Here is a 27,581-nt window from a genome sequence, read left to right as displayed (position 1 = left end):
GTGGGGAGACTATTAACCTAGCAGTAACTCTGTGGTCAGAAAAGATGCAAAGAGATATTCTATGGGTGATGTGGAGATCTGCTCTTGTCTTAATTCAAAGTAAACTTTAAAGTCAATGTGAATCAAAAAATACACTCAAACCAAGAAGCTAATCTCAAGGCAAACTATCTCTATAACAGAAGGCAGCTTTTAATTAAATGTAAAGGAATTAACTATTTATATTATAAATATATGTATATATTTATACTTAATTCTACTCTCAGAAATGGCTACACCCACCTAAAACCCAGAGTAGGAAATTACTAGGAGAGAAACCCAATGCACACATGCTCCTTTTTGTTGAAGAGAACAGAACAGTCATAAACTCTTAAGTTAAAAGGCTGATTAAAGAAAAAAAGAAATAGAACACAAGTGTCCTTGATTAACACAAGTCTTAATGAATTTCTTTTCAGAGTAACAAAAGAATTCCAGCTGAATCTTACAATATAGCATTCCAATGCTTATTCGTATTGATAAATTTACTCAATATTAAAATAGCAAAGTCTAACAGGTCATTCAAGACAAGTGCTATAATTCTTAAGTCTTTTACACTCTTGTCAAACACAGGTCTGCTCCTATTGTTACTCAGATTAAAAGTGAATTCCACGTATTAGAAACAAATAGGTGCTAACAAACAGGTGTTTAACCAAATACCACTTTTAAACACCAAGTTACCATTTTAAAGTTTTATACATGGGCTGGGAGAGTAGTTCAGAATAGAGTGCTTGCTTAACATTTATGAGGTCCTAGATTTGACTTCCAGCACCACACAAGGTCATATCAAATACAGACTAAGAACAAGTGAAAGCACTGGTCCACATGGTTAAATGTGATACAACTCAGAGTTGTGTTCTCAAAAAGGCATTAACATCCTGTGAGTTCTTAGGTACAACTGGCCAAAAAGAAGTTAACAATCCCTTCTCTGATTCCATTCTTGTTGTAAGGAGGCCACTTGTTCGTTCCAGCTGCCCAGAACCAAAATAACAACACCACCTTCCTTCTCCCTCAGCATTTAGTTTAGTTTTCCCTACCTATCTCTGCTCTGCCCTACTCTAAGCTCAAAGCAGTTCTTTATTAACCAACGGTATTCATAGCATACAGAGGGGAATCCCATATAACCTCCCCCTTTCTGAATGCTGGGAGAAGGAAGGCAGAGTGAGAGAAAAGCCATGTAGCCCCGCTGGAGCCTGATGGAACTTTACCTGGTAACTCAAAGCCACATGGCAATACAGATTAATAGAAATGGATTAAATTAATATGTAAGAGTTAGTCAATAAGAAGCTAGAGCTAATGGGCCAAGAAGTGATTTAATTAATACATATCTGTGTGGTTATTTCGGTTCTGGGCAGCCGGGACGAACAAGTAGCCTTTCAACAAATTGGCATGCCAACGTGGGTAACCTCATCTACATAAAGACGGGAGAAAGCTTAAAAAGGACACTTAGACACACAAAAAAAAGAAACAGAGTTAAGCATGGTTTGGTAGCAGCATTTTCTTGGGTGGGCTCTGTTTGCTAGAAGCATGCAGAGGCAAGGCTCCTTTAAGAGAGGTCTTACTGATTCAGCCTTAGCAGAAAAAAAAAGCTGTGCTGTTTTGAAATGCCAGCTTTCTGGGCCAGCGTGATTTCTGGCTCTTTCAGGAGGCCAAGCATTTATATGGGGTTTGTAAGCAATGTACTACAATGTGTTTAATGGCAACATAGACCTGGTATGTGCCTAAAACTGGGACAATGTGCATGGCTTGCAGAGGCGGTGAATGAACTTCCATGTTTGATTGTGTGGAGCAAGCAGGCAGTACCATACATACCCTATTAGTGCCGTAACTTAAGTTTTTAAGAAGTGCTTAGCATTTTAAGAAGCTGTCCTGGTCAGTGAAGAATTACAGATATACAATAGGACAAATCCAGATTTTTAAAAAAAGGCCTATAAATGGGTTACAGTGCTGGATAAATGTATGTAGGCTTGGGAGTGAGAAGAAAAAGAATATAAACAGTTATAAAAAGAAGTAAATGAATTATGAAAAAGAGGTACAGTCTTTAAAGAGAGTACAGACAGTCATAGAGTAAAGGAATAAAGATAATAAAATAAGTATTAAAAAGTAATAGAGTAAAAAATGGCATGTAAAGATGGAATGTATGCAGAGAGTCTAGATTACGTATACTATTGTGCTTTCTTTGAAAGTTTTCGACTGCAGAGAGACATTTGATTCTGGGAATTGCTAAGTTAAACCAACATATGTACTTTAAAGGTATCTTGACTTCCACATATGGGTCTAAGGATTTGTTGCTTTGGAAAAGAGGTTTTGCTTTTGTTTCCACAGAGGATGAGAACCTGTGGATTCATTCCAGGCTAATGTGGTTTGATGGTCCAAGACCCCATGAAAGGTTGCCTTGAACACCCCTCAAAAAATTACTTCACCCAACAAAAAGCAGTAAGCAATTTGGAGAAGAACTATACCCACATTTCCAAATACTGTTTATAAATGTTTCTTTATCTTTAAATGGGGATAGGCTATAGAGATTTGCATTGATATAGATCTTGGTTTATTTATACAAATTTAAGGTCAATTTTGTTATACTGTGTATATATATTTCTGCTCTTGATTAAGGTATTGTGATTGTGCAGCTCATTTAAAAATGTAATGTGTAATTAAGAAATAGAGTCATCTATAATAGTCAAGCTTGTAGTCATGTTAGATTTTCCAGATGTACAGAGATATATTTCAGATGGATAGGGATTCTCCAAATCTTTCAGAGACTACAGAATATGGCATTCAAAGTGTTTTCAGAATTTAGAACTTTTCATGAGACAGATCTACTCTTGGCAGCACCAATTACTTCAAGAAGAAGATGGGCATTGAAGTGGCTCCTTATGGAGTCGGTTAGCCATTTGGGCAAGAAACTGCTCTTGCCTGGACTGCTGGATGAACTGGACATGCAGGACCCCCAGAGAAATGACTGCTAAACTTGCCTAAAAGTGAGATGATTCTTCAGGGTTCCTGCTAAAGGAAAAGTCCACTAGACATTCTGCATGACACACAAAAAAAGTGACTGACAAACTGCCAATATAGGCAGAACTGTCTTTGAAATTTCCCGCTTCATGGAAGTCTGCTGGATACTATGGGCCAGTAAGCTGGAGATGGATGCTCCAAAGATACAGAAGAACTTTGGGTGACTGTCCAGACAGTGAGATATCTCTGTCAAGTCTAGAGTTTTAGAAGTTGCTTACAATACACTTCCTGTTTACTTAGGTAATATTATATCCTTCTGGAGTCTTTGATGCATTTGAAGAATTTATAGTTTCCCTTAGTTATGATAAAAGATAAAATAGATATAAATATTGTAACTTTAATTCTTGCTTGATAACCGTTTTATGTAATTTTACTATGTTAAACTTAAAACCTTCCTTTTTATTTAAACAGAAAAGGGGAAATGATGTGGGATTCCCCTCTGTATGCTGTGAATACCACTGGTGAATAAAGACACTGCCTTGTGTTGACAGGGCAGAACTTAGATAGACAGGGGGGTGGGGGAAGAAGTAAACTGAATGCTGGGAGAAAGAAGGCAGAGTCAGGGAGAAGCCATGTAGCCACCAGCAGAGACAGACACGCTGAAACTTTGCTGTTAGGTCATGACCTTGTAGTGATATACATATTAATAGAAATGGGTTAAATTAACATGTAAGAGTTAGCCAATAAGAAGCCAGAGCTAATGGGCCAAGCAGTGATTTAAATAATATAGTTTCTGTGTGATTATTTCAGGGCTAAGTGGCCAGAACAAGTGGTTTCCTCCCAACACATTCTGTTTACTTTGAGCTTAAGAGTCAACTAGGATTTACATTTTGAAGCAAGTAATGGAGAGAAACTATAGCTATCACTGCTAGTTTGTACCCTCATTCAGCATGCGTCCACTTGGAGACTCTCCTGTACCGGAAAGACTGAGACAGCACAACCTCTCACCTTATCATACAAGTTTCCTGGGTTTCTCTTGTCATCCTCATCACTGCTGTCCTCCACAGGGGGATTTTCCCTTTTCATGTCATCCCCCAAATAGTGCTCAAAAACATTGGAGAAGGCAATTGCAGACAGCATGCAGACGACTGGGGTCAGAGTCAGCATCAGCCGCACCATGACTCCAGCAAAGTAGACAGCACTGATCGCATACAGAGCAACTGCAACGACAGGTTTCTTTCAACACCGAGGGGAAGATGCTCACAGAAAACTACATGTTAAATACCATAGAACAGAAAAAAACCTACAATAGGCATCTCACAAAGCAATTGTTTCTAAATCGTTCATACTGACCATATAGTCCTACTGAGTAAACTAAATAAAAACTATCACCAGTTTAGAGAAATGTATTATCATTCAAATTTAATTAATTACATATATGGGAAAAATTAAATGTAATTTGTTATTTGCCAAGAGCATCAAACATTACAAAATCCACAGCTGACAGCTAACACTGAATTTGTGCATTACATCATTAGGCACACTAAGTTTATGGAACCAAAAACGGCCTAAGAAAGCCAGCACCAATATCTGGTGCAAAGCCTTCTTCAAAGCAAATGAGTAAGAAGAGTACTGACATGACGTATGAACACATGTCAGGTAGCAGCACCTAACGACAATTCGCCTTTCACTGGCCAGAGCTCTGGAGTAGGTGTTGAGTCTCAGGCTAATGGCCTGGAAAGCCAATGAACTATCTGACTCCCACATCACTTGAAGTTACTGAAAATATTCATGTGGGTAGGAGGTAAAATTTATATGCCAAGTCTACATTTTAAAAGTAGTAATTAGAACATATATACATTGAAAATTCAACTAATTTTTCTTGGGCAAGCACTTCCATGAAACAGGAGAAAAATATTCTAGAATATAACATATGTAAGTCAAGAAAAACAAAACATTTAAAGTAATCTCGAAACGGACAAGAAATAATTATTCTGAATCAGAGTTTATTGGAAAAAAAATCTTACCAAATACTCTTTCATCGTTGATGTTTTTGATGCAGAACCATAGGCCTGCTGGGAAGGTACATACAAGAATATGTAGATCAAAGAAGAAAGACACCCAAGTCGTAGGCTGATGCTCAGACACTGATGCAATAATTGGAATGTGTATTTTTGCATACCTGATATTAAAAAAGTTCATTACTATTTACAATTAAAGGATAAAACAGGAGTTACTTTTAGATGAAGAAATTTTCTTTAATCATTGACATTACTCTTTTCCCCAAATTTCCTTATTTAAACTTGTATTTTAACTGCTATAGCTAGAGTAGAAATCAATCTAAAGCTAATATGCCCCCTCAAGCAGAGCTATCTAGAGCTAATCGAATTGCTGGCTCTGGTTTCTAATCCTTGCTCAGGTAGGCATCTGTAGTCCAGCTCTACTGCCTACAGCTACTCCAATGAGTTGATCCACCTCTTATTGGTGTTACCCATAAATTCCTGTGTTCCAAAGCCTTTGTAGACAAGGGGCTGGTGTGGGTGTGAGAATAGAAGTCATTCTGCAAACACTCTTGAGACTCCAAAGTAGTCAAAATTACATAAAAAATGTAACTAACACACATCAACTTTGGAATTTAGCTTAACCAGAACAATCTTCTGTAACTGGTTGCTTCCAGTCCTCGGGATCCAAAGGTGAAAGACAGCATACTCCTTAGCCTTGACCACAAAGTTTACACTCTGTGATTACATTCGCACAGCAGCCCTTAGGTATCCTATCAGAAGGACGCCAGATAAATAAGTCGTGGTAGGACTTTATTGGGTCATCTAGAAAGCAACTGCAAAAACAGTGGCATCCTCTCAGCACTAGGTCAACATCTTACAAAGTTTCACTGAAATAGTCTAATTCAAAACCCAAGTTTTAAAAATTAGTTCCTTTTATATAGCACTCTTCAAAAATGTGCCAGATATTCTAGTGTATTTCAAATTTTTTAAGCAGAAGTTTAAATTAAGTGATTGTACAAAAAGTCCTTCATACCTATGCCATATATATTTGTCACACAGTACCTTATCCTTAACAAAACTCAAGATGTAAATCTTATATTCATTAGTTTAAAAAAGTCCCCATCTTTAAACTATACATGTGCTGTGCTGACAAAATAATGAGGAGTTAGCCATAGCAGAGGAGGAATATAAAGCTTATGTCTCAAAACAACAGTGCATTCACTTCAAATAGCCTGGTATTTATTGTTGCTTAAGCAGTGACTGAAATGCTCATAATCTAGGAACACAGAGCAGAAAGTTATTTGACTAGGAGGTCAAATTAGTATATTTGAACTTACCCAGTATCCCATAATGAATAAAACCTGCCACTCCATGGTGCGATGTAACCTTGAAGGAAAAAATAGAGAGGAAATTATTTGCCTTTTTATTATTTTGTAAATTCTCTTTCTGGGGTGGTGGTAGTGGTTGAGATTAGTCTACATAGCCTCTTGGGCCTATAGCTTGCCTCAAACTTCTAGCAACTCTCCTACCTCAACCCCTTAAATGCTGGAGTACAGCTTTATTTTGTAAATTAAAAAGTATATATAAAAATTATACACACACACACTTTGGGGACTGGAGAAATGGCTCAGTGGTTAAGAGCATTGGGTTTCCAGGACTTGGGTTTGATTCCCAGCACTCACATGACATCTCACAACTGTCTATACCTCTAGTTCTAAGGGACTTGATATCCTATTCTGGTGTCTGTGAGCACCAAGCACACACAGAGTACACAGACACACACACAGGCAAAATACCCACCCATACACACAAAAATAAAAGAACAACAATAATTACTGGTGTCTTTTGGGTGCATGCCATGATAATACCAACAACAATTCTTATGGTTGTTGTTGGTATTGGGTGCATTCCAGTGCGCATGTGGAGGTCAGAAGACAGTTCTGTGGTGTTGATTTTCCTCTTCCACCTGGACTTGGGTTCTAGGAACCACATTCAGGTTACCAGGCTTGCACAGAAAGTACCTTTACCAGCTGAGCCATTGCACCAACCCAAATTTGTCATTTTCAGAACTTTGTCACTTTTAGCCAAGGATAATTTAAACCAATGTTCATACAATGTTGGCTTTATTTTAGAGGTGCCAATACATTTTCAAACACCTAGCTAATTCTTTGACTCTAGTCACACCTCCTTCACTCTGTGCTGGACCTGTGTATTATCTGGACATATGGATACTCCAGGGAAAACTGGAGCTGTTGGTCAGGACTTGTGAGCTCAGGTTAGAGAGTAAGTTGGACCCAAAGCATGCTGAAATGATGTGGCCAACAATCTCCAAGGTAAGAGAGAGTGCACAAAAGAGAAGGTAAGCATGCATAGCTTATCACAGATGCTGAGTCTTCAATAGTTTGGGGTCTTTAACCAGCAAGAGAAGGATGTTTGTGGATTTACCAGAGCCTGAAAAGCAGTAAAATTAAATAAACTCGTTTTTTTCTAAAATCAGAAATGGAGGTTTTTTTTTTTTTTTTTTTAAATTGCAATTTGTAATATGCTCTTCAGGTTTAAAACTTTTGGTAATTGATATAGTACAGTATTTGATACTAGGATAAATGCAGCATGTGAGAAGAACCCGTGAAAGACTGTTTTTAAACAATAATCTAGAGACACAACTTGTATTTTACAGGCGATGGCACCTACCTGTGTATGTCAGATAGATGACACTAAGGAACACAGCACCTGCAGCTAGTGAGACACCCAAAAAGAAAAGGGTCTGGAACTCCTGCTTTGTCAATCGGTCTCTCAGATATTGCAAAAAAGTGTAAGCTTGCAGCAATGCAAAGACACCTAGTTAAAGAGAAGGCTCATGTGAATACAACAATGCCATTTCAACACTTCCACTCACAAAGCTTAGGAGACCCCGTACCCTTCACACCAGAGATTAGTTATTCTATCTACCAACATTCTCTGTGTCAACTGACAGTTAACCTACAATTAATGCATCTGAAAAAAAACCTACTGCACATTTTTTCCCAAAGTGATCAGAATGTACCAGACAAGGAAAGCAGACAACTGTGCATACTGACACTACCAAGCATCATTGTTAACTTAAAACATTATAGTTATATACTTTAACCTGTATATTTTGTTATACTTCTCATGATAAATCCGGACTAGCTGAACATAGCAGACAATGAGGAATACTGAGAATTCAAGAACAATTGCAGTGGGTTTTTGACCCTACTGCACGTACTGGCTTTGTGGGAGCCTAGGCAGTTTGAATGCACACCTTACGAGACCTGGATAGAGGTGGGCAGTCCTTGGGCTTCCCACAGGTCAGGGAACCCTGATTGCTCTTCGAGCAGATGAGGGAGGGGGACTTGATCGGGGGAGGGGGAGGGAAATGGGAAGCGGTTGTGGGGACGAGGCAGAAATCCTTAATAAATAAATAAATTAAAAAAAAACATTATAGTTATTTCTGGGCTGATGTGCTGGCTACTTTTTTTTTTTTTCAACTTGACAGAGGCTAGAGTTATCTGAGAAGGGGAAACCACAATTGAGAAAATGACTCCATTAGACTGGCCCATGGGGTACTGTCTTGATTAATAATTGGAGTCAGAGGGCTCAGCTCACTGTGGGCAGTGCCACCCCTAAGGTGGTCCTGGGTTGTATAGAAAAGCAGGCTGAGCAAGTCATGGGGAGCCAGGAAGCAGTACCCATACACGCCCTCAGCTACAGTTCCTGCCCTGATTTCCCTCAGTGATGGACTGTGAGCGAGCTACTTAGGTCAAATGAATCCTTTCCTTCTCAAGGAGGTTTTGATCAGTGTTTATCACAGCAATATGAAGCAAAGTAGAACAATTAACATTACTGAAGTCTCTTAGAAATCAGGATATAATAAAGTAGCTGGAAACCCATTTTTAATAACAACATAGAAGAAAAAATGATTTCAAGGTCACACACATTTTAAGTGGACAAAACATTTGACAATGTCCTTTCATCTCAACTTCAAAAACTTTTCCATACCTGCAGCTGCCATGTGCTCACTTGTTCTGATTGGTTGAAATCCCACAAAAGGTATCTGCATGGATAATATTAAACCCACAATGTAGAAAGTGCTATATGCTATAAAAACAAAACAGGAAATAAGGTAATTTACTACTGCCATTAAGTATTCAACACATAAATATATTTATGTCTTATTTTTAGAAAAGTTTTAACACAACTTAAGAACAGACTCTTGAAGTGATTGATTTGATGTGCATTATAAATCATAAATATTCTATCCATTTTTTAAAGTATTAAGTGTTCTTTGTAGACTTCAGTTAAGTTTCTGTCAGAGACTTCCTTTCTAGAAAATGGAATCAAGTTTTTAAAAATCCACCAATAATAATCATTGATAGAAGCCAAGAAACTATACAATTACATGTGTATTAAGTAACTATCATTGCTGAGGTTACTAATCCAAAATATTCACAGCTTCACAAACACCTATCATTATCATTAACTTACAAGAGTACCTGCTGGTCTCAAAGGAACCCAGTATTGTATGTCTTCCGTCAGTCTCTTACTGCTCTTTGTACAGAGGTTTAAGGGTTTATAAAGGATATACAGCTGGCTTTCTGCATGATGGAATAGATGCCAGTCAGGGAAGCAAGAGTCTGACACAGTGGCTGTTTGCTCTCCACAGTGGTCCTCCTTAGCTTAGGTTGATTCTAACGCATAGAACTGCTGAAGAGGGATGACAACCTGTGTCAAAAAGGTTTTCCCCTTACATGCCACAGATCAGGATTAGGTAATCTGGCTAGAAAGTATTTGGAATCACTGAAAGTAAAATTTCAGAGTTGTAAAAGAGAGCTTATCTTAAATAAGCTGATGCAAAAGTATTATTCTCTTCATAGACTTATTTACATCCCTTTCATAAATGTACTTGATAATCAGTTTGGGGCAAATAAACTACTATGAAGAGGAAGTCTAGGGAGCATTGGAGTAAAAGCTGTCACTCCATCACCTCTGTCTGCTATGCTCTGTAACAGTGGAGAGCACACACTTCACTTCTCCTGCCTAACGTAGTTATATTTATTTACTTTTAAAGGAAGTCCACTTATAGAAGGTAAATTGCGGGCTATTAGTTTAAATGTTACAACTACTTCCCAAGCTGTTTGGTAAGTGATGACTACTGTGTTGGAAGATAAGTTAGTGAATCTAATAGAAAGGGCCAGAGCTAATGAAGGCCACAGCTCCACCATCCAACCAGAGTGAACTTTGTAGACACATGCTGAATGGTATAGCTCTTTGTGAGATACTCAAATAAAACCCAAGTTCTCACAATTCTGAATCTGCTTATGTGGTCGAGGGGCCTTCTAGTAACCTTCTTTTACTAACTAATCTGTGTTAAAGCTGTGACACAGCTCAGAAGCAGAAAGGGAGAAGGGAGAGGGAGGGGGAAGCAAGTTTACCATGTGACCTCCAAGTATGTAAAATCAAATACTTTAGTTCCGTCAATACAGAACAAAAGCTGGGTATGATCATTAACACCCCTCCCCCCATTTAGAGCCCCACATGCACTACTATCAATATGCATTCTACAGGGTAGAGCTAAGAATCAGACCTAAATATGAACATACACCAACACCACCAGGAAAGCATATAGGAGGAATAAGCTTTCTTCAGTGAAGCCTGCACACACCAAACAGTGCAATCACCTCTTAGAAATGCAAACACAGAATTCAGCAAGGCTTATAGGACTTTAACTATCTATAATGGACAATACAAACTGTATTAAAAAAATAAGTGATTCCTTAAAAAAAAAACCTAAGGAGAAAATGAAGTAGCAAAACTACCTTACAAATGATTCGGGGCTCTTGAAGTGTTCACAAGTTGTGGAATCACCCAAACATATACCCTCATCATACTCCCCAAAGAAAACTCTACCTCCATTACACAGTTGCTTCTTGGTTCCCTTCTTTCTAGAGCAAGGCAATCACAAATCTATGTCTGACTCTAGAGTCCTCCTTTTTTTTTTTTTTAACAATAAAAAGAGAGCCTCTACCCCATCTGCCTAGCAAATTACATTCTTCAGGTTTATCATAAGGGGTATACTGGAACAAACAAATGAACACACACATACACACAGTCTGTATTTGGCAATGTAAGCATTTCAGTTTGGTAACCCAAGCAAAATACTTCTTAGAGACTGCTTACATTCATTTCCAGAATATTCAAAAGAGGAAGACTACACTTTCATGCTAACTTCACATTCACTGTTATCAATAAGGAGAAGGAAACATCCAGGGCTGGGCATGCGGTCCAGTGGTAAAGCATTTGCAGGACCATGAGACACCCAAAGCAACCAAGTAACAAGACCCCAGTCTCTATGGAAACAAACACATTAGATAGAATTCAAGTTAATAGTAAGAGTGCCAGGAATGAGTTTGAGGGAAGGATAGTCAGTCTAGAGAGCTTAAAGAAGCAAAGAGGAGTTGAGTTCTTATTACTTGGCTGATACCAAACAAAGTAATAGGGATACCACAGCTTTGAAAGGCCTTTGTACTGCTCAACCTCCATGTACCTGCACCAGTGAAACCAATCTGCTGGGACACTGCTGTGGTCCAGAGCACTGGTGAAGACAGCTGGACCCTGTCAGCTCGAGCTTTACTTTCTAGTTTTGGATCACTGGCTCTATGAAGGGTTTACACAGGAGAAATACACATCTTACCTCACAGAGCCCCTTCAGCACAAAGAAAAACACGTGTACCCGATCAAGTTTGGGACCATTGACCAAGCTCCACAAGTTTACCTCACTTAAGCTACTGTGCTCCCTGAATTTCTAAAACAGCACATACATCTCAGTATCTTAACTGACATAATTTACAGACTTCCATTTTAAAACAAAGTGGAAAATTAGATTCACTTGAGTAGAAGTAAATGAAGAAATTCGGTTAAGAATAAACACAACTTCCATCCACTATTAAAATAAAAGCATGTTTTTTTCCAGATTATATGAAAGCACCCAATAGTGTGCTTGCAAAAAGACCTTAAATCTATGATAAGCAGGACATTTTAAAAATAGAATATCCTATTAAGATCAATTCCATCTAGCCTCTAAGTTACAGAAGTTGGTAAAGTCAGATGGACAGTTCCAGCCATAGCACATGTAGTTAGTGCTTGTGACAGTGGTAGGGGAGGGCTTATGTAAGAAGGAGCTTGTAGAGTAATACAAAAGGTGCACTACTGTGCTCTTACAAGACCTCAGCAGTAAAAACCTGCAGCACCAATTCTTCCTACAACTCCTCTGAGAACCCTGACCCACCTAGTAGTACAACTTCCTACCTAGCTATGATAACCTCTTTCTTAACTCTTTACTATTCCATCAAAGAAGTGCTCTAAGAAGATGACAACCCAACAATATCATAAATCACTCATTACATCATAAAAGTGCTACCACACTGCCATCCTGTGGAAGCACAGTTTCTGGCAGTCATTGCTGCAGACCACGCTTCTGACTGGTTAGAAACTAATTTCCCCCCCCTAAAACAATTGGGCTTATTCACATGTACAGTTTCATTTTACCCAAAGAAAAAACCACTCTGATTAGAGACAGAAATCTACAGAAATCCTAATCATGTTTCCACCCAAAATACTTGCATCCCAAGGGCACAGAGGCAATGGAGCTTGGCTAATGCACAGTTGACTCCAGCTCCACCGATCTTAAGTGGTGACAGAGCCCCTGCTGCTCTCACTTCAGCACCTCACTGACAGGTCATGACAGTCTGCAGTACTCTCTATGCCATCTTTTATACTGGAATGCCAAAGCATGCATGTGGAGGTCAGAAGACAACATCTCTTGGCTGCTGCATACCCCAAATGCTTGGATTAAGGAGCTACCATATTTGCTTCACATGGGTTCTAGGGATCGGATCAGATCCTCACACAGTGCCCATCACCATTTTCTCAGTCCCCTTCTCTGGAGTTTTAAGTTACTCCTCCTCCTCCTGCAAACTTAGAGAAGGATCTATGAACACACAAACTCATTAACATTAACCTACTACTTAATCCTGTCAGTCTTTCTGAGTTAATTTCTTGGACAATGTTTAATGGGAATGGCTAAAAAAATATCCTTCTGTCAGACAAGATACAGAAGAGAAAGATCTTACAAATCCAGTCAGTTTTACTAGATCACTAACAACACAAAAGTCTGTAAGAATGTTGAAAAGTTAACTTAATAAAGTCACCTTGTTACTTTCTGACTGCTTCGGTTACCGGGAATTTTGGCAAATATTCAGGGTAAAGAATGGTGAGAAAACAGTATCAGAGGGCAACAAGAAAAACACTTCAGACTAGCAGGGAAATACCAGGTCAGCTTAGCAGGCACAGATTGTGAGAGCTCCTTCCCAGGGCACTGCTTACAACAAGCATAGAACACATCACTGAAACTGACATTTTACAAGCTCCAAAAATGTAAAGGTAGCATGAAATGACTTTATTCAAAATACTTGAGCAGAGAAAAAAATCACATTTTCAAATGGAAAAATAAATCTTCTTGCTATTACCTAATAGGAAGATAAGGATAAGAATTTAGAGGAAATACATCCAGATTTAAATTCTAGTTCTGGGATGGAGAGATGATGGCTCAGCAGTTTAGAATACTGGCTTTATCTTTCAAAGGACCTGAGTTCAATTTCCAACACCCTAATGGTAGCTTACAGCTGTAACTCCAGTTCCAGGGGATTTCATGCCCTCTTTTGGCCTCAGCAGACACCAAGGCACGTACAAGGTAGGGTCATACATGTAGCCAAAACAAATACGCTCGAAATAAAATTAAAAGCAAGTTTAAAATTCTAGTTCTGCCCTGCACAAGGAATTCATTAGTTCTGACAAGTGTTAATGGGACAATGCCAGACTACAAGGAGATTATAAACACACTGTGGGAATACTATAGAACTCATGAAATCTACACAACCTCTCTTCTCTTGAGACAAGGTCTCACTATGTAGTCCTGCCTGCTTCTGCCTCCAGATTTCTGGGATTAAAATCATACAGCCACCAGGACTGGCTGATTCTACTGCAAAGGACTCAATACTGTGACTCAATCATTCCCACAGCTATGCAATAACTAAACCTAATGTGTCAAAAAGTACAACAGACAATTATCAGCAAACATAATTTACAAATGAAGCAAAACAGATTTAAAAGACCAAAACTACAAATTTATTCCACTAAAAGTCATTTAGGACTTTCCTTTCCTTTTGCTTAGAGAAGGTCAGAATTCTTTAGCCCAGGGTAGCCTGAAATTCTCTGAGCAAGGCTGACATCTACCATGCCTTGGCCTCCCAAGTGTTAGATTTTAAGTGAGCCAGAACACTAGTTTATCTACTGTATGTAAGCTCTTAAGTAGACTTAAGCATTTACTTTAAGGCTCCTAGCTTCTACATAGGAAGCATTCCTGACCAACACGACAGGTGTGATTCTCAGGAAGACTGGGTTCACCTATGATAGCACCAAAGCATTTTCTACTTTTGTTTAGTTTGTAATTAAGAAAGACCCTTGGGGGCTGGAGAGATGGCTCAGAGGTTAAGAGCATTGCCTGCTCTTCCAAAGGTCCTGAGTTCAATTCCCAGCAACCACATGGTGGCTCACAACCATCTATAATGGGGTCTGGTGCCCTCTGCTGGCCTGTAGGCATACACACAGACAGAATATTGTATACATAATAAATAAATAAATATTAAAAAAAAAAGACCCTTGGTGCTACATGCCTTGAGTCTTGAGAAGGAAGATACTGTTAGACTATTCTTTGTAAATTAAATATGTAATGCTTGAGGGAACCCCTAAAATATCTACTTAATACAACACACCTATGAAAAGGAAGACTCAGAAACCTTCAGCCCTTCAAGCAATGAATACAAAGTGGCTCTCCCCTGGAAAGCGCTTATTGTAACCAACACTTAGGACTTTTAAACAAATGAAAAGCCAAGTCAAAACTCTTAGGAATCCAGGTAGCACTTCTGTTGGCCGGGTTCATTTATCATGAAGGCAAAACTCAAAATAGATCATCACTGCTAAAGGGATCAATCTAGGAAGCATGGGAATCACTTTATGCTTTTAAAACCACCCCAGTCATGCTAAAATGTATCTAGTTTATAGGATGTGTTGCACAAATAATAAAAACTCAGAGACAGATATCCAGGTTTAAAGCTGAAGATCAGAGAAGCAGAACAGTAAGCCACTAGAGAGACCTTTCACGTCTACCAAGGCTCAGACCTAAGGGGCAATCCTCTGACTGCCTAGACTGCACTGTGTCTCTAACAAACCTTAGACTCCATGCTCCAATGAGTTTCTGTCTCTTTCCCTCTCTCTGCCCAGCCATATCAGAATCAATCAAAAACCTACTTTTATTTGTTAATATTTCATGTGACTATCTGAGGTCTGTTTATGACCCTCCCCCTTTTCTATTTGTTTTTTGCTTTCTAAGAAGGATCTCGTGCAGTCAACACAAAAGGCAATTTAAACATAAAAAATTACTACCTTTTCATGGGCAATACGGACCAAGCAGAAAGTCCGTTTACTAAGAACGAGCATGAAAGGTGGAACAACTCACCTATGTAGACTCTCTTGCTATACCTCTGCATTAGCAGTAGCACGAACACATGGAGAGGGATAAGATTGATGATAAACACATAACCTCCCCACGCAGAGACCTATGGGAAAAGAGAGGCTTAGACACATGGCTTCTCTCACTTCCTAAAACATAACATAAATTCATGACAACATAAATATGAGAAAATATAACACTAGGATTTCTAGCAATTTTCCTAAGTAGCATATATACATAACAGTTCTTTTGTTTTGTTTTGTTTTGGAGACAGGGTTTCTCTGTGGCTTTGAAGCCTGTCCTGGAACTAGCTCTTGCAGACCAGGTTGGTTTCAAACTCATAGAGATCTGCCTGCCTTTGCCTCCCGAGTGCCACCACTGCCCACCTACAGTTCTTTTTTTTTTTTTTATTGATAAGTAAAGTAACATGATCTTATAAACCCAGTAAACTTTTTTAAACTTACTGGAGAATAGCTCAAGTTAATAGGAAGGTTTAAGAACATCACATAATTGTGAATTGGCAGAAAATAGACTGTCCTGGAAATGAGTTCTAGAATATAGATATCAAATTTTTAGAATAGAATAACAAGTTTTTATTTCATCTATGATAATCTATTTACTGAAAGAAAGTTCAATAAGCATAAGAAAAATGAATTCTGGCACTGGTCAGTGAGTGACTCAGCTAAAAGGGCACTTACACCCTCGGTCACACTGTAGAGTTCTTAATAGCGCAGGCTGGCTGCAGCCTCAAGAGGGATTACAAGTGAGAACTGTATTTAAAATATAACGCACATGCACGCACATACATACACACGTATGTCTTTGACTTGTATTATATGTATGCACATTTAAAAAAATCAGAATAACCATGGTTATTCAAATCTAAATAAATATTTTTAAAAGTCAATTGTTCACTCTCAACCATTACAAAGGACTGACTTTTCATGTGCTCAAAACAGAAAAGAGCTCTTTTAGGATCAAAGCTCAGCTGGGCAGTGGTGGTGCACGCCTTTAATCCTAGCACTCAGGAGGCAGAAGCAGGTGGATCTCTGTGAGTTTGAGGCCAGCCTGGTCTACAGAGCAAGTTCCAGGACAGGCTCCAAAGCTACAGAGAAACCATATCTCAAAAATCCAAAAAAGGATCAAAGGTCATCAGTATGTTTAGTTAGAAGGCTGAAAAATTCACTGGTTACAAAGTCATCATGAGGACGTGTTAGTGTACAAAAATATTTCAAAACAACTTCTAAGGACCTACAGTTACTTCATAATATATAGACATACACACCTGTTTACTGCTTAGTCACATACATGTTTTTCCCCACCAAACCCAATGTCATCCTGAGCTTAAGCATTAAGCTCTAAGAGTCTCCTGGATATTCCTAACATTAAAAGTGACTTCCTTAAGCACAGGGCACAATACATACCCCAGGTATTAAGCAGTTTAGAAGGACCACAGAAAACTGATACACCTATTTATTCTATAAAATTAGTTTTAGCAATTAAATTACTGTTCATTTTCACATAAAAAACTACATAGGCTATTGGTTGAAAAAGAGGCAGAAGTATAAAAAAGTAACACTGAACCTTCCCCTTCAGAAATCTATTTACAAGTTATGAGGCAGTGTATGGGTTAACACAGGTGCACGAACAATACTTGGGTACTGACTCTACGGAGTTGGGGAATTCTGAAAGTGCAGGCAGAAAATCAATATGCCACCTCATCTCTGTCCACTGACAGACAGACAAACTGAAAGCAATCTGAACACAAATCTCATGTTTTAAAGTGGTCTTGCTCATCCTTTGCTGATCTTTCACTCTGGGATCTCATTTCCTTCTTCTCTGGCCTAGACACCACAGAAAATTCATCCCATTAAGGAATGAAAAGAGAACACAATGGGCCAGAGAACATCCAGTCTTCCTCATCCTTCTGTTTTCTCAGGTAACCTTCCTTTGGGAAAGCTTTTTCACCAAGATTCTTTTTGTTTGTTTTTCGAGATAGGGTTTTTCTGTAGCTTTGGAGTCTGTCTTGGAACTAGCTCTTGTAGACCAGGCTGGCCTCGAACTCACAAAGATCCGCCTGCCTCTGCCTTCCGAGTGCTGGGATTAAAGGCGTGCGCCACCACCGCTCGGCTCACCAAGATTCTTAAAGTGTGCTTATTTCTCTGGTCTTCCCAACTTAGTGATGAACAGATGATGTGTATTTTTACAACTTATGATTGTGATCATTAAACAGTCAATTCCAATAAAGGAAAGATAATTTTTAGTTTGATATTTAAAACTATTTGAGTGTTAAATAGAAGCTAACTTCCTCTAAACATGGTTTTATGCTCTATATTTGACAGGTAAGTTTCTTGTTCTTTTTAGTTTGTAATGTAATTAGGGAAACAGTTTACTTGTTCAAAAATTAAAAAAAAAATACATAGGAACAATAAACTATATTTAAATTCAATTCTAGATGTGATTAACAAGTTAAAATCACTTAGAAATTTAATGCTAAAAACAACTGATTTGTTTCACTTGCTTATAATAAATACTGCAATTGAGGACTGAGTATCAGCTCTCAACAAAGTGTCCCTCTCTCTAGCATCAAGGCGAGGGGGATGGCAATACAGGTACACACTGAGCAGAGTCCAAACCCAACCCGAACAGGAGTGGTAAGGAGAGGGTGAGGAGAAAGGAGCTGTTCTTGTTGCCCAGAGCTCTTAGAGCAGAGCCAGGCACGGATCTTACCATGTAGAAATATGACAGGCAGCAGCACATCGTCCAAAACACAGACCCAGTTTTCACAGACTTTACCTAAAAACAAAAGTAAATCCCATTGTAAAATGTATATGAAGACAGTTAACCATCTAAAAGGTACTGAGTGAGGACTGAGGCGTGGCTATTAAGATTGACTTAAAATACTTTTCAAAACTGAGTAAGATACATTTTAATAACTGATTCTCTTTTGGTTAGTTTTCAGTAAAAAGAACAAATAAACAATGAGGAAAAAAATTACCCTTTTTTCATTTTCTGTGACGAAATATTAAGTATCAACAAATTGGAGCCTTATATAAATGTGTTCAGTAACTCTACATTTTCATATGGTTGACTTGCTAGACCTAATACCTTTATACTTCTTCATCTGAATACATGATCACATATATAGATTCTAAGCTTCCATTTTGAAAAACTTAACTGTTACAGTAAGAAAGTTTAGATAGCATAATGAAAAAGAATACAGTAGAAGAAATGTGGGGCTAGCAGAAAGAAAACATTTCTAGTTTATAGCACTCCATGAGAATAAGGAAGAAAGTACACTAAAATGGCAAACATTAAAAAGAGAGCAAGGAAATCAAAAGTTTAATAGATAAATATTCCATGTTTATATTAGGAATAGACAAAATAATCAAATAATTTTGTTTAAAGAGAACAAATTAATTCAAAGTCTATGTAGAGAAAGGCAAAAACTCAAAAGACCCAACATATTAATAAAGAGAAATAAAATCACAGAGATGATATTACCTGAACTTTAAGACTTACAAATTATAGTAGTCAAGACAGTCAAAAGGATCACTGACATAAATATAAAAAAAAAAAGGGATCTAGAGAGATGATTCAACAAGTAGTTAAGAGTACACACTGCTCTTGCAGAGGACCTTGCTTTAGTTCTCAGGACTACTGGAGACCTATAACTAACTGCCTGTCACTCCAACTCCTGAGGACCAAATGCCTTCTTCCAGCCTCATGTATCTACATTCATGTGGTGCACATAGACAAGCCTCCCCCCCACACACACACGTGCGCGCATACACACAGAAAATCTAAAATTTTTAATTAAGCTATACAATTATTTATGTTTTGTTGTTTGTTTTTTGGTAGCTTTGGTGCCTGTCCTGGAACTAGCTCTTCAAGACCAGGCTGGCCTCAAACTCCCAGAAATCCACCTGCATCTGTGAGTACTGGGATTAAAGGTGTGCACCACCACCGTTCAGCTAAGCTATACAATTATTAGAATACAAGGTGAAATTTAGTTACAGCCTAGACACACAGAAAAGACACACTCCATGCAATCTTGGGCTGGCCTCTTGCATAATGTTCAGAGTCAGTGAGAATCCAAGTGAGTCATAACAACTCTGGTCTAATCAGAGCTTTGCTCAAAGAATCTTAAAAATAACTTTATTCTCAGAAGCTACAAGGTCCACTGTTACCAGAACAAGTCAATATTCATAATTCTCTTAAATAAAAATTGGAGGAGTGGTATTTTTATATGTGTATCTTCATATATATACACACACCGCTAGATATAAATCCAGTATATGTGTGTGTGTGAGTGAGTGCACCCATGTACCTATTATAAAGCCCTTGGTTCCAACTTCAGCATCACGTGAAACCAGGTGTGGAGTCGCGTGATGGAGGCAGGAAGAGCAAAGTTCAAGGTCATCCTAGGCTGCAAAGTAAGAAACATCAGAGATGAGCATTTTGAAGGTAAATCCAATATGACTGCCTAAATAACAATCAAGTACTTAGTACCTACAAGTCCATATACTGTGGCTAGCAAATTATCATATTAAGCAGGAGATAAAGAACATTCTTTATTACAGACAGGCCTATTAGAAACCAGTGCCTTATATCTATAAACATAGACTATCTTGTTTAAGTTCATAGTACTAACAGATCTACTCAAGTTCTAGTGGAAATAGAATTTATCACCTCAGTGAGAAAACTCCCTCAGCAATCTACAAAGTAGCAAGCTTTAAGTTACCAGGCAGCTAAAGTAATGAAGCAATGCATACCCAAGTTTTAGAATAGCTAAAGACCCCAGACACACAAACAGCTTCACACAGGAAGACCTGGAGGGGCTCAGCCTTCTTAGCAACATGGCTAGTCACATGGAAAAATCAGAAAATATTGGACTTAGAGCAGGGGTGAAGCTCAGTGGTAGAGTGCATGTTTGACGAATATAAGACTCAGTCCTCAGTATAATAAAAAGAAGGAAAGAAAAGAGAACTTTTAAACTAAAAATTAATGGATGGGATGCAATCAGTGATAGGATGCTTGTGAGCATATGCAAGGACCTGATCTCCAGCACTGAAGAGATGAATCAACAAAATAAAACAGACTACAGGAAATTGATGAAATTCTTGTGCATTTGTCCAAAGAGCAGAAAAAAATTGGACACAAACATTTATAGGACCATCATTTATAATAGCCAAAATTTAAAATAACTAAAGACTGAATAAATTTTTAATGTGCTATAATACAATGAAATATTATCAACTTGAAAAACACACTAAGTATCTATTTATAATATAACACAGATCAACACTGAAAAGTCTGTTAAGGGAAAAATGATATTAAAGGTTAATACATATTATATTCTTTACATGGAGTCCATGCAAACTCAAGGGAAAAGGCAAACTGCTGTTTTTGTGGAAGATAGAGGAATGAGAGGTTAATGACGAAAGATGAATGCAAAACACAATCCAAAGTGGACTAAAGGCCATAATCCAAGACCTGAAACTTTGAAAATGTTAGAGAAAAAAAAAGGAGAAAGAATTGCCAAATATAGATATACTTTCAGAAAAGGAGTTCCATAGCTCAGGAAATAACAGTAACAACTGACAAACAGGATGGTTCAAGATGGTGGCTTTTGCATTGCTGAAATCTGCCATGCTACCATGCACCTCTCCCTGCATCTTGCTAATGACTTATTACCTGTTATTTATTTTTAAATTTACTTTATACAATATGAAAATAATTTTTATTCAAGTTCAAATTGCGTGATAAAAATCAATGATGAATTTGGCACAAAACTGTCACCAAATATACATACAATGACGGTGCAAGACATTCTGCAAAGGAGAGCAATCAACAAAACCAATCTTCTTACAACTACCTGAGAAGTTGCTGAGAACTCCACACCAACCACTCAACAGATTTGAAGCAAAAAGAGAAAACAGCCTATGAACTTGCTGAAAATCCACACATTTATCACTTTGACCTCCATCTTCTTATACAAAAAGTCTGCTCCTTGTCAGACTGTCATATGCGATATTCAGCTCAGCCACTGGACCAAGAGGCTCCAAGCACTCCTCAAAGACAAACTTGCACCAGAAACAAGTTGCAATCAGGCCTGATGGTCTGCTCAACCACAGCGTTCTGAACCCTGGCAAAACACTATCTGAGAAGTGTGCTCAGAAAACTAATGAGGTACAGGACAACCCAATGCCTGTGGCTGGCATTGGTCAAAAGAAAGGCTAATTCTTTCCAAGACAATGCCTAACTCCATACCATGCAATTAATGCTTTAAAAACTGAATAAACTGGGCTTCAAACATTTGCCTCATCCACCATAGTCACCTGACCTTTTTCCATCTGACAATCACTTTTCTAGCCTCTCCACAACTTTTTGCAGGAAGACACTCCCAAAACCAGCAATATGCCAAAATGCTTCCCAAGAGTTTAACTCTCAAAGCATGAATTTTTTACACCATAGGAAGTTATATAAACTTTTTTTTTTACTGGTAAAACATGCTGATTGTAATTTCCTACTAATAAAAGCGTGCTCGAGCCTAGTTGTAATGATTTCAAATTCAAGGTCCAAAATCACAATTCCTTTTGGCACCAACCTAACAGAAAGCTCTGCACAGCACAAGAAATAATCACCAAACAGAAGAGAAGACCTGCTGAATGGGAGAAGAATCGCCAGTGAGACAGTGAGATGTCTCGGAGTATAAAAACGCTTGCCTTGCAAGCCGGATGACCTGAGCTTGGTCTTTAGAACCCACATAAAGGAGGAAGGAGAGAACCAACTTCACAAAATTGTCACCTAACAACCACATGTGTGCCACAGCATACATGAGCCTCCCTGACTGCATCATACACAAGCAGTAGTAAATAAAATTTTAAAGTGCAGATGCATAGCTATCCCAGAACATAGAGAGGGAGGAAGTAAGAGGTACAGGGCTGGGGTACAAGTACAAGTTTTAGACTGAAGAAATTTTCTATAAATAAGAGTGGTGAGAGTTGTACAATAGTAAGTTAAAAAGGATTCATTGTATTCTTTAAAATAATGCAAATGACTTTTATTACCATTTTGGAAACATTTTTTAAATGCTAAAAGGCAGCTGAGATTTCAGTTAGGATACTACTTCAATAGTTCAGACTCACGTGTTAAAAGAAAATGAAGGATAAAAAAAAACCTATACATAAACCAGGCATGGCACACAACTATGATCCTAGCACTTGGGAGGCAGAGGCACAGGCAGGAGTTTGAGGGCAGTCTCAAGATACATACCAAGGCTTTGCTAAAAAAGAAAAAAAAAGGAGCAACAAAAGGGGCTAAAAAACTACAGAGAGAATCAATGTTAGTTTTCTTAATGCCCAACTGTAAATAATTATTTCTAAGTGAGGTATTCCTACAATAGGGTATTGTTTTCTTACAGTAAATAGGAGATATAACAAAATGCAGATGACTAAACAGCTAACCAACCTATCTATCCAAACTTTCAAATTCAAATCAATGTCATTATTTACTTCAGATAATTTTATTTTAAAAAAAGAATTTAACCAACATAGATGGAATCTTCTTTAATGTTGTTTCCTCAATGTCAACCAATCATCCTCAGAAAAAATATGTCAGGAAGTTGATGCACGGATTCCTCATTGCTATATAAATTTTACATTAATGATTTATCACATCACGACTATTCTACTGTAACTCATTTCCCCACTGGCCATATTAATAAGATCTATCTACACTCACATACATTATTTTTAGTATTAGAACTTATATAATTAAAAGGCTTTAAATAGAGATTGAAACATTTCAAGTCTGGGGGTAGTGCCCCCCCCCCCATGCAGTGAATGAAGGTTTTTAAAGACATTTCTGACGACAGCAGTAGGACACTAACAGTGCTGCTGTCTTCATGCTCACTTACACGGTGCTTTTCTCTCTTTTAAAGTCAACCTCAAGAGGCTGCCTCTGCAGTGTTCTTCCTAGAATTCCAGGTCAAACAAAAATACCTAACAAGCCAGGGAAGTTTTTTGTTTTGTTTTTTTCCTCAAGACAGGGTTTCTTTGGCCTTGAACTTACAGAGATCCACCTGCCTCTTCCTTCCAAATTCTGGGATTAAAGGTATGCACCACCACTGCCTGGCTCACCAGGTAACTTTTAAGGGAATTTAAAATAACTATTAAAGAGAAAGTGCTGCTGTCATTCACCTAGCTAGCTACCTAAAAATATAGTTAAGTGTATAAAAAGTACTCACACATTAAAAAGTGTGTTCAGCTGTTGTGTTAAGATTGGCGGGCTGGGCTGCATCCCGCCACCCGGCTAGCTTTACCCAAAATAACTACATGTAAACTGTATTCTTTTAAACACTGCCTGGCCCATTAGTTCCAGCCTCTTATTGGCTAGCTCTTACATATTGACCTAACCCATTTCTAATAATCTGTGTAGGCCACGAGCTGGCTTACCAGGAATGATCTTAACCTGCGTCTGCCTGGAGTGGGAGAATCATGGCGACTCACTGACTCAGCTTCTTTCTCCCAGCATTCTGTTCTGTTTACTCCGCCTACCTAATTTTCTGTCCTATTTAAAGGGCCAGGGCAGTCTCTTTTATTTAACCAATGAAATTAACACAAAACAGAAGACTCTCCCCCATCATTCAGCTGACAGGCTGCTTCTGCTATTTATTTTTGAAGTTACAACTTAGAAAGCAGATACAATAAGATTATTATGAAAATTAAAATCTACGACTATATTAATCCAGTTATATATTCAGAAAAAAATGTCTGGCATGATTTTAAATGTTACCTATTGTTGAATTTATTATGAATAGTAGTAACATATGTGTGCAACTCTATTGGTAAAAGACATAAGTCCAACCTAAAGACTTTAGGCAGAAAGTCACCAGCATTAATGATAGTCAAATATTAAGTGGTACTTACCCATAAGTAGTAAGTGAACTGAAGCGCAAAAATTGCAATGCCTTCATTATCAAAGGATCCTGCCACTGATCGAGATATGTACCCTGGTACAATTGCAATAAAACAAGCAGCTAAAAGTCCTGCTCCTTGGTTCCAAAGTTCTCTAGTTAGCAGGAACGTAGATATAGATGTAAGGCCGCTAAAAGTTGGTGCAAGGAATACACACACATCTCTTATGTGAACTGTTATGTTCAATGTATTTAAAATCCAATGAATAAGGCCAGCTGTTATCATCAACCCTGGGTAAACCTAGAGGAGGGAAAGAAAGGAATTTAGTTACATATAAAACATGGTGCCCAAAAAGAATAGCCCACATTCTTTTTTAATTAGTATATACCATTTGTAGTTAAGATGAAGAGAAAGCTTTTCCTTTCACGGGATACACAATAAAATCTTTTTGGAACAGATACAAAGAAGAAATTCATATATAGAATATATACTGAAATAAAACAAGAGTGATTAAATAGAAAATATGTAATGATGTTTATTCCATTAACTATCTTCCTCACTTCCAAGCACTGTCTTAGTCATGTATTTTTCAGGCTTAGGAGTTTAACACACTTAAGCCATGTTCTTGTTGTGTATAAATAAAAAGGAGAAATGATAGTTATAAGTTAGTTAAATCCAAGATTCAGAAAGTAAACACCTCTAGGAAGAAGGATCAGTCATTTGGGAACCAAAAGAATACTAAAAGGCTTTAAGTGCTATGTTCAAAGTCTTAATAATGGGAGGGAAGATTACTATACGGACACTCACCTTTATACCAAAAGAAGGGCAGTTACCACAAGATTCGGAATTGGCGGATATTTATTTCGAATCATCCCTCAGTAACTAATATGTGTGTTTTCATCTGCATTCACACCCGAATCCTCCCTCAGTGGCTCTCTTTCTCCCCAAGACTGAAACCACAAAGACTCTGCCGCACATTCACTCCCTGGCTGTCCTATTTAAATGTGCTCTTCTCAACAGACTCCGCCCTAGTCTTTAACTCACCCCCTTGCTTTTTCTCCCTAGCACCTATTACATTGAGCGCACTATTTATAAACAATTATTTTCAACTGCTCAACTTCACAAGAATGAAAGCTCTAGAAGAATAAGAGTTTATTTGTCAGTATCAAGAACAATACAGACACAGAGTGTATATTCAATGTCTAGTGAATGCACGGAGTAACAGGATCGAGAGGAGAAAAATAGTATAGTGAGTCATTACAATTCTCAAAAAAATATGCTCCATTTCTTACTCAGTACTAGGTCCTACTGAATAATTTTTGTCAGCAATACAAAAAGAAAACACATGAATTTGAAATTTTTTCTCGATGTAAATCAACATATCCATATAATCTGGCAGATGGACCTAATATAAGAAAAGTCAAAATACAAAGCAATATTGAATCAAAAGTCTAAAACCAAAAACTCCTAACAGCAAAGATACATTCAAACTTGGAGCTGGAGAGATGGCTCAACCAATGGTTAAGAGCACTTGCTGCTCTTGCAGTGAGGACCCAGGTTCGGTTCCCAAGATCTACATGGTAGTTCACAAATGTCCATAACCTTCAGCTCCTGGGGTTTTGGTCCATCTTCTGACCTCTGCAGGCCTCAGGCACACATATGGTGCACATACGCAAATGCATGTACACATAAATTTAAGATCATGTGTGTGCATGTGTGTGTATTCAAACTTTTAAGGAACTCCAGATGTAAAAAACAAAGGAGTTCAAATTTAAGTAGATATTCATGTCACTAGAGCCATAATGAGAAAGCAAAAAAGCCCAAGAAACCAGGTGTAATATGCACCTTAGTGTTAGAGGTCAAGCAATTTTAACTTGACACAGGGGCCAGAGAGAAAGCCTAATTTCCAAAGTCAGATGCTGTTAATGAAACTAAACTGGATAAATTCTTCTCATTCATCAGGGAAGTCAGGAAGGAACTCTGCCTTCCTTACCAAGTAGGAGCAAAGACCTACAGAGATAAGACTGTTCCAAAAGTACTGTAATATTAAGTAAGATGTAAGAAGCCTCAAAACGGGGCTGCACTAATGGCTCAGATGGTAATCCCTGCAAGGCACGAGGACCTGGCTTCATCCCCAAGCCCCACATTAAAAGCCTGCAGTGTTGGCACACTCTCAGAGCCCCAGTGCTGGGAGATGGGGAATGGTATAGTGGGCAGAAGGAGGTAGATTCCTACAGTTTGTTAATCAATCAGCCTAACCCAATTATGGAGCTCCAGGCCAGTGAACAACTGTGCAAACAAGTAACAACAGATCCAACGTGGACACCACCCAAGGAACATCTGTGGCTGACCTCAGAGATCCACATGTACAGTGTACCCACATGGACGCACACACACCCCTTTACAAACACAGAAGGAACATGATCTAAATTAGAATGTATTTTAGGTTATAATCAAGTCTCAAAAAACTTAAAAGGGTTGGAAGTTACATAATATTTGCTAACTATAATCCATTTGAAAAATTTTAAAGAGTACTACAAAATCCTCTTTTAAAAGTTATGAATGAACTTCTATGAAGGCATGGTGGTTCACATCTATAATTCCATCATTTGGGAGGCTAAGGCAGAAAGATTACTGTTAAATGGAAGGTTAGCATGGGCTACAGAGTGAGCATAAAAGAAAATAAAATCCCACAAGTAGGAGATTCTAATAGAAATTAAAGTGGAAGAATGATGAAAACACTAGGTCAAAACCCAGGAAGTTCTGCTAGCTGCATGATGGTAACTTTGACTGTGACAGCTGTAAACAGTCAACAGTGAAAAGAGGCTGAAAAATCACTGGAGAAATGACAGGGAGTTGGGAAAGGAACACAAATTTAAATTCAAGGTACAAAAGAAAGGAAATAAATCTGAATTAATATGTGAGAGCAAAAGTTTATCTGGGGTGACAGTGATACGGGTAAGCGTCTGGCAAAGTCGATCAAGAAGAAATGACCAAACATAGAGACTTCCTCAAGAGCTGCCACATCTTCCCCCTTCTCTTTAAGTTCTCCTTACACACTGAATCCTAAGAACTTTATATCAT

The 27,581-nt window shown here is 38.1% G+C and overlaps 1 protein-coding gene across 1 annotated transcript in view; it reads right to left on the bottom strand.

Annotated features, from left to right (window-relative positions):
• Stt3b (STT3 oligosaccharyltransferase complex catalytic subunit B) overlaps positions 1-27,581 on the bottom strand; it is a 72,100-nt gene that overhangs the window by 12,015 nt on the left and 32,504 nt on the right. The window contains exons 3-10 of the mRNA XM_041676972.1: positions 24,510-24,797; positions 18,307-18,372; positions 15,583-15,682; positions 9,009-9,107; positions 7,683-7,829; positions 6,329-6,377; positions 5,016-5,170; positions 3,997-4,208 (exon numbers count right to left, since the gene is read on the bottom strand). Of these exons, the coding sequence (XP_041532906.1) occupies positions 3,997-4,208; positions 5,016-5,170; positions 6,329-6,377; positions 7,683-7,829; positions 9,009-9,107; positions 15,583-15,682; positions 18,307-18,372; positions 24,510-24,797 (1,116 nt within the window). The remainder of the gene's footprint in view (positions 1-3,996; positions 4,209-5,015; positions 5,171-6,328; positions 6,378-7,682; positions 7,830-9,008; positions 9,108-15,582; positions 15,683-18,306; positions 18,373-24,509; positions 24,798-27,581) is intronic.

Source organism: Microtus oregoni, unplaced genomic scaffold (genome assembly GCF_018167655.1).
Source record: "Microtus oregoni isolate MIOR12 unplaced genomic scaffold, Mior012 000028F_ref0000031, whole genome shotgun sequence".
Lineage (NCBI taxonomy): Eukaryota > Metazoa > Chordata > Mammalia > Rodentia > Cricetidae > Microtus > Microtus oregoni.
Note: the sequence above shows the minus strand (reverse complement) of the source record. Positions and strands in the feature narration are given on the sequence as shown.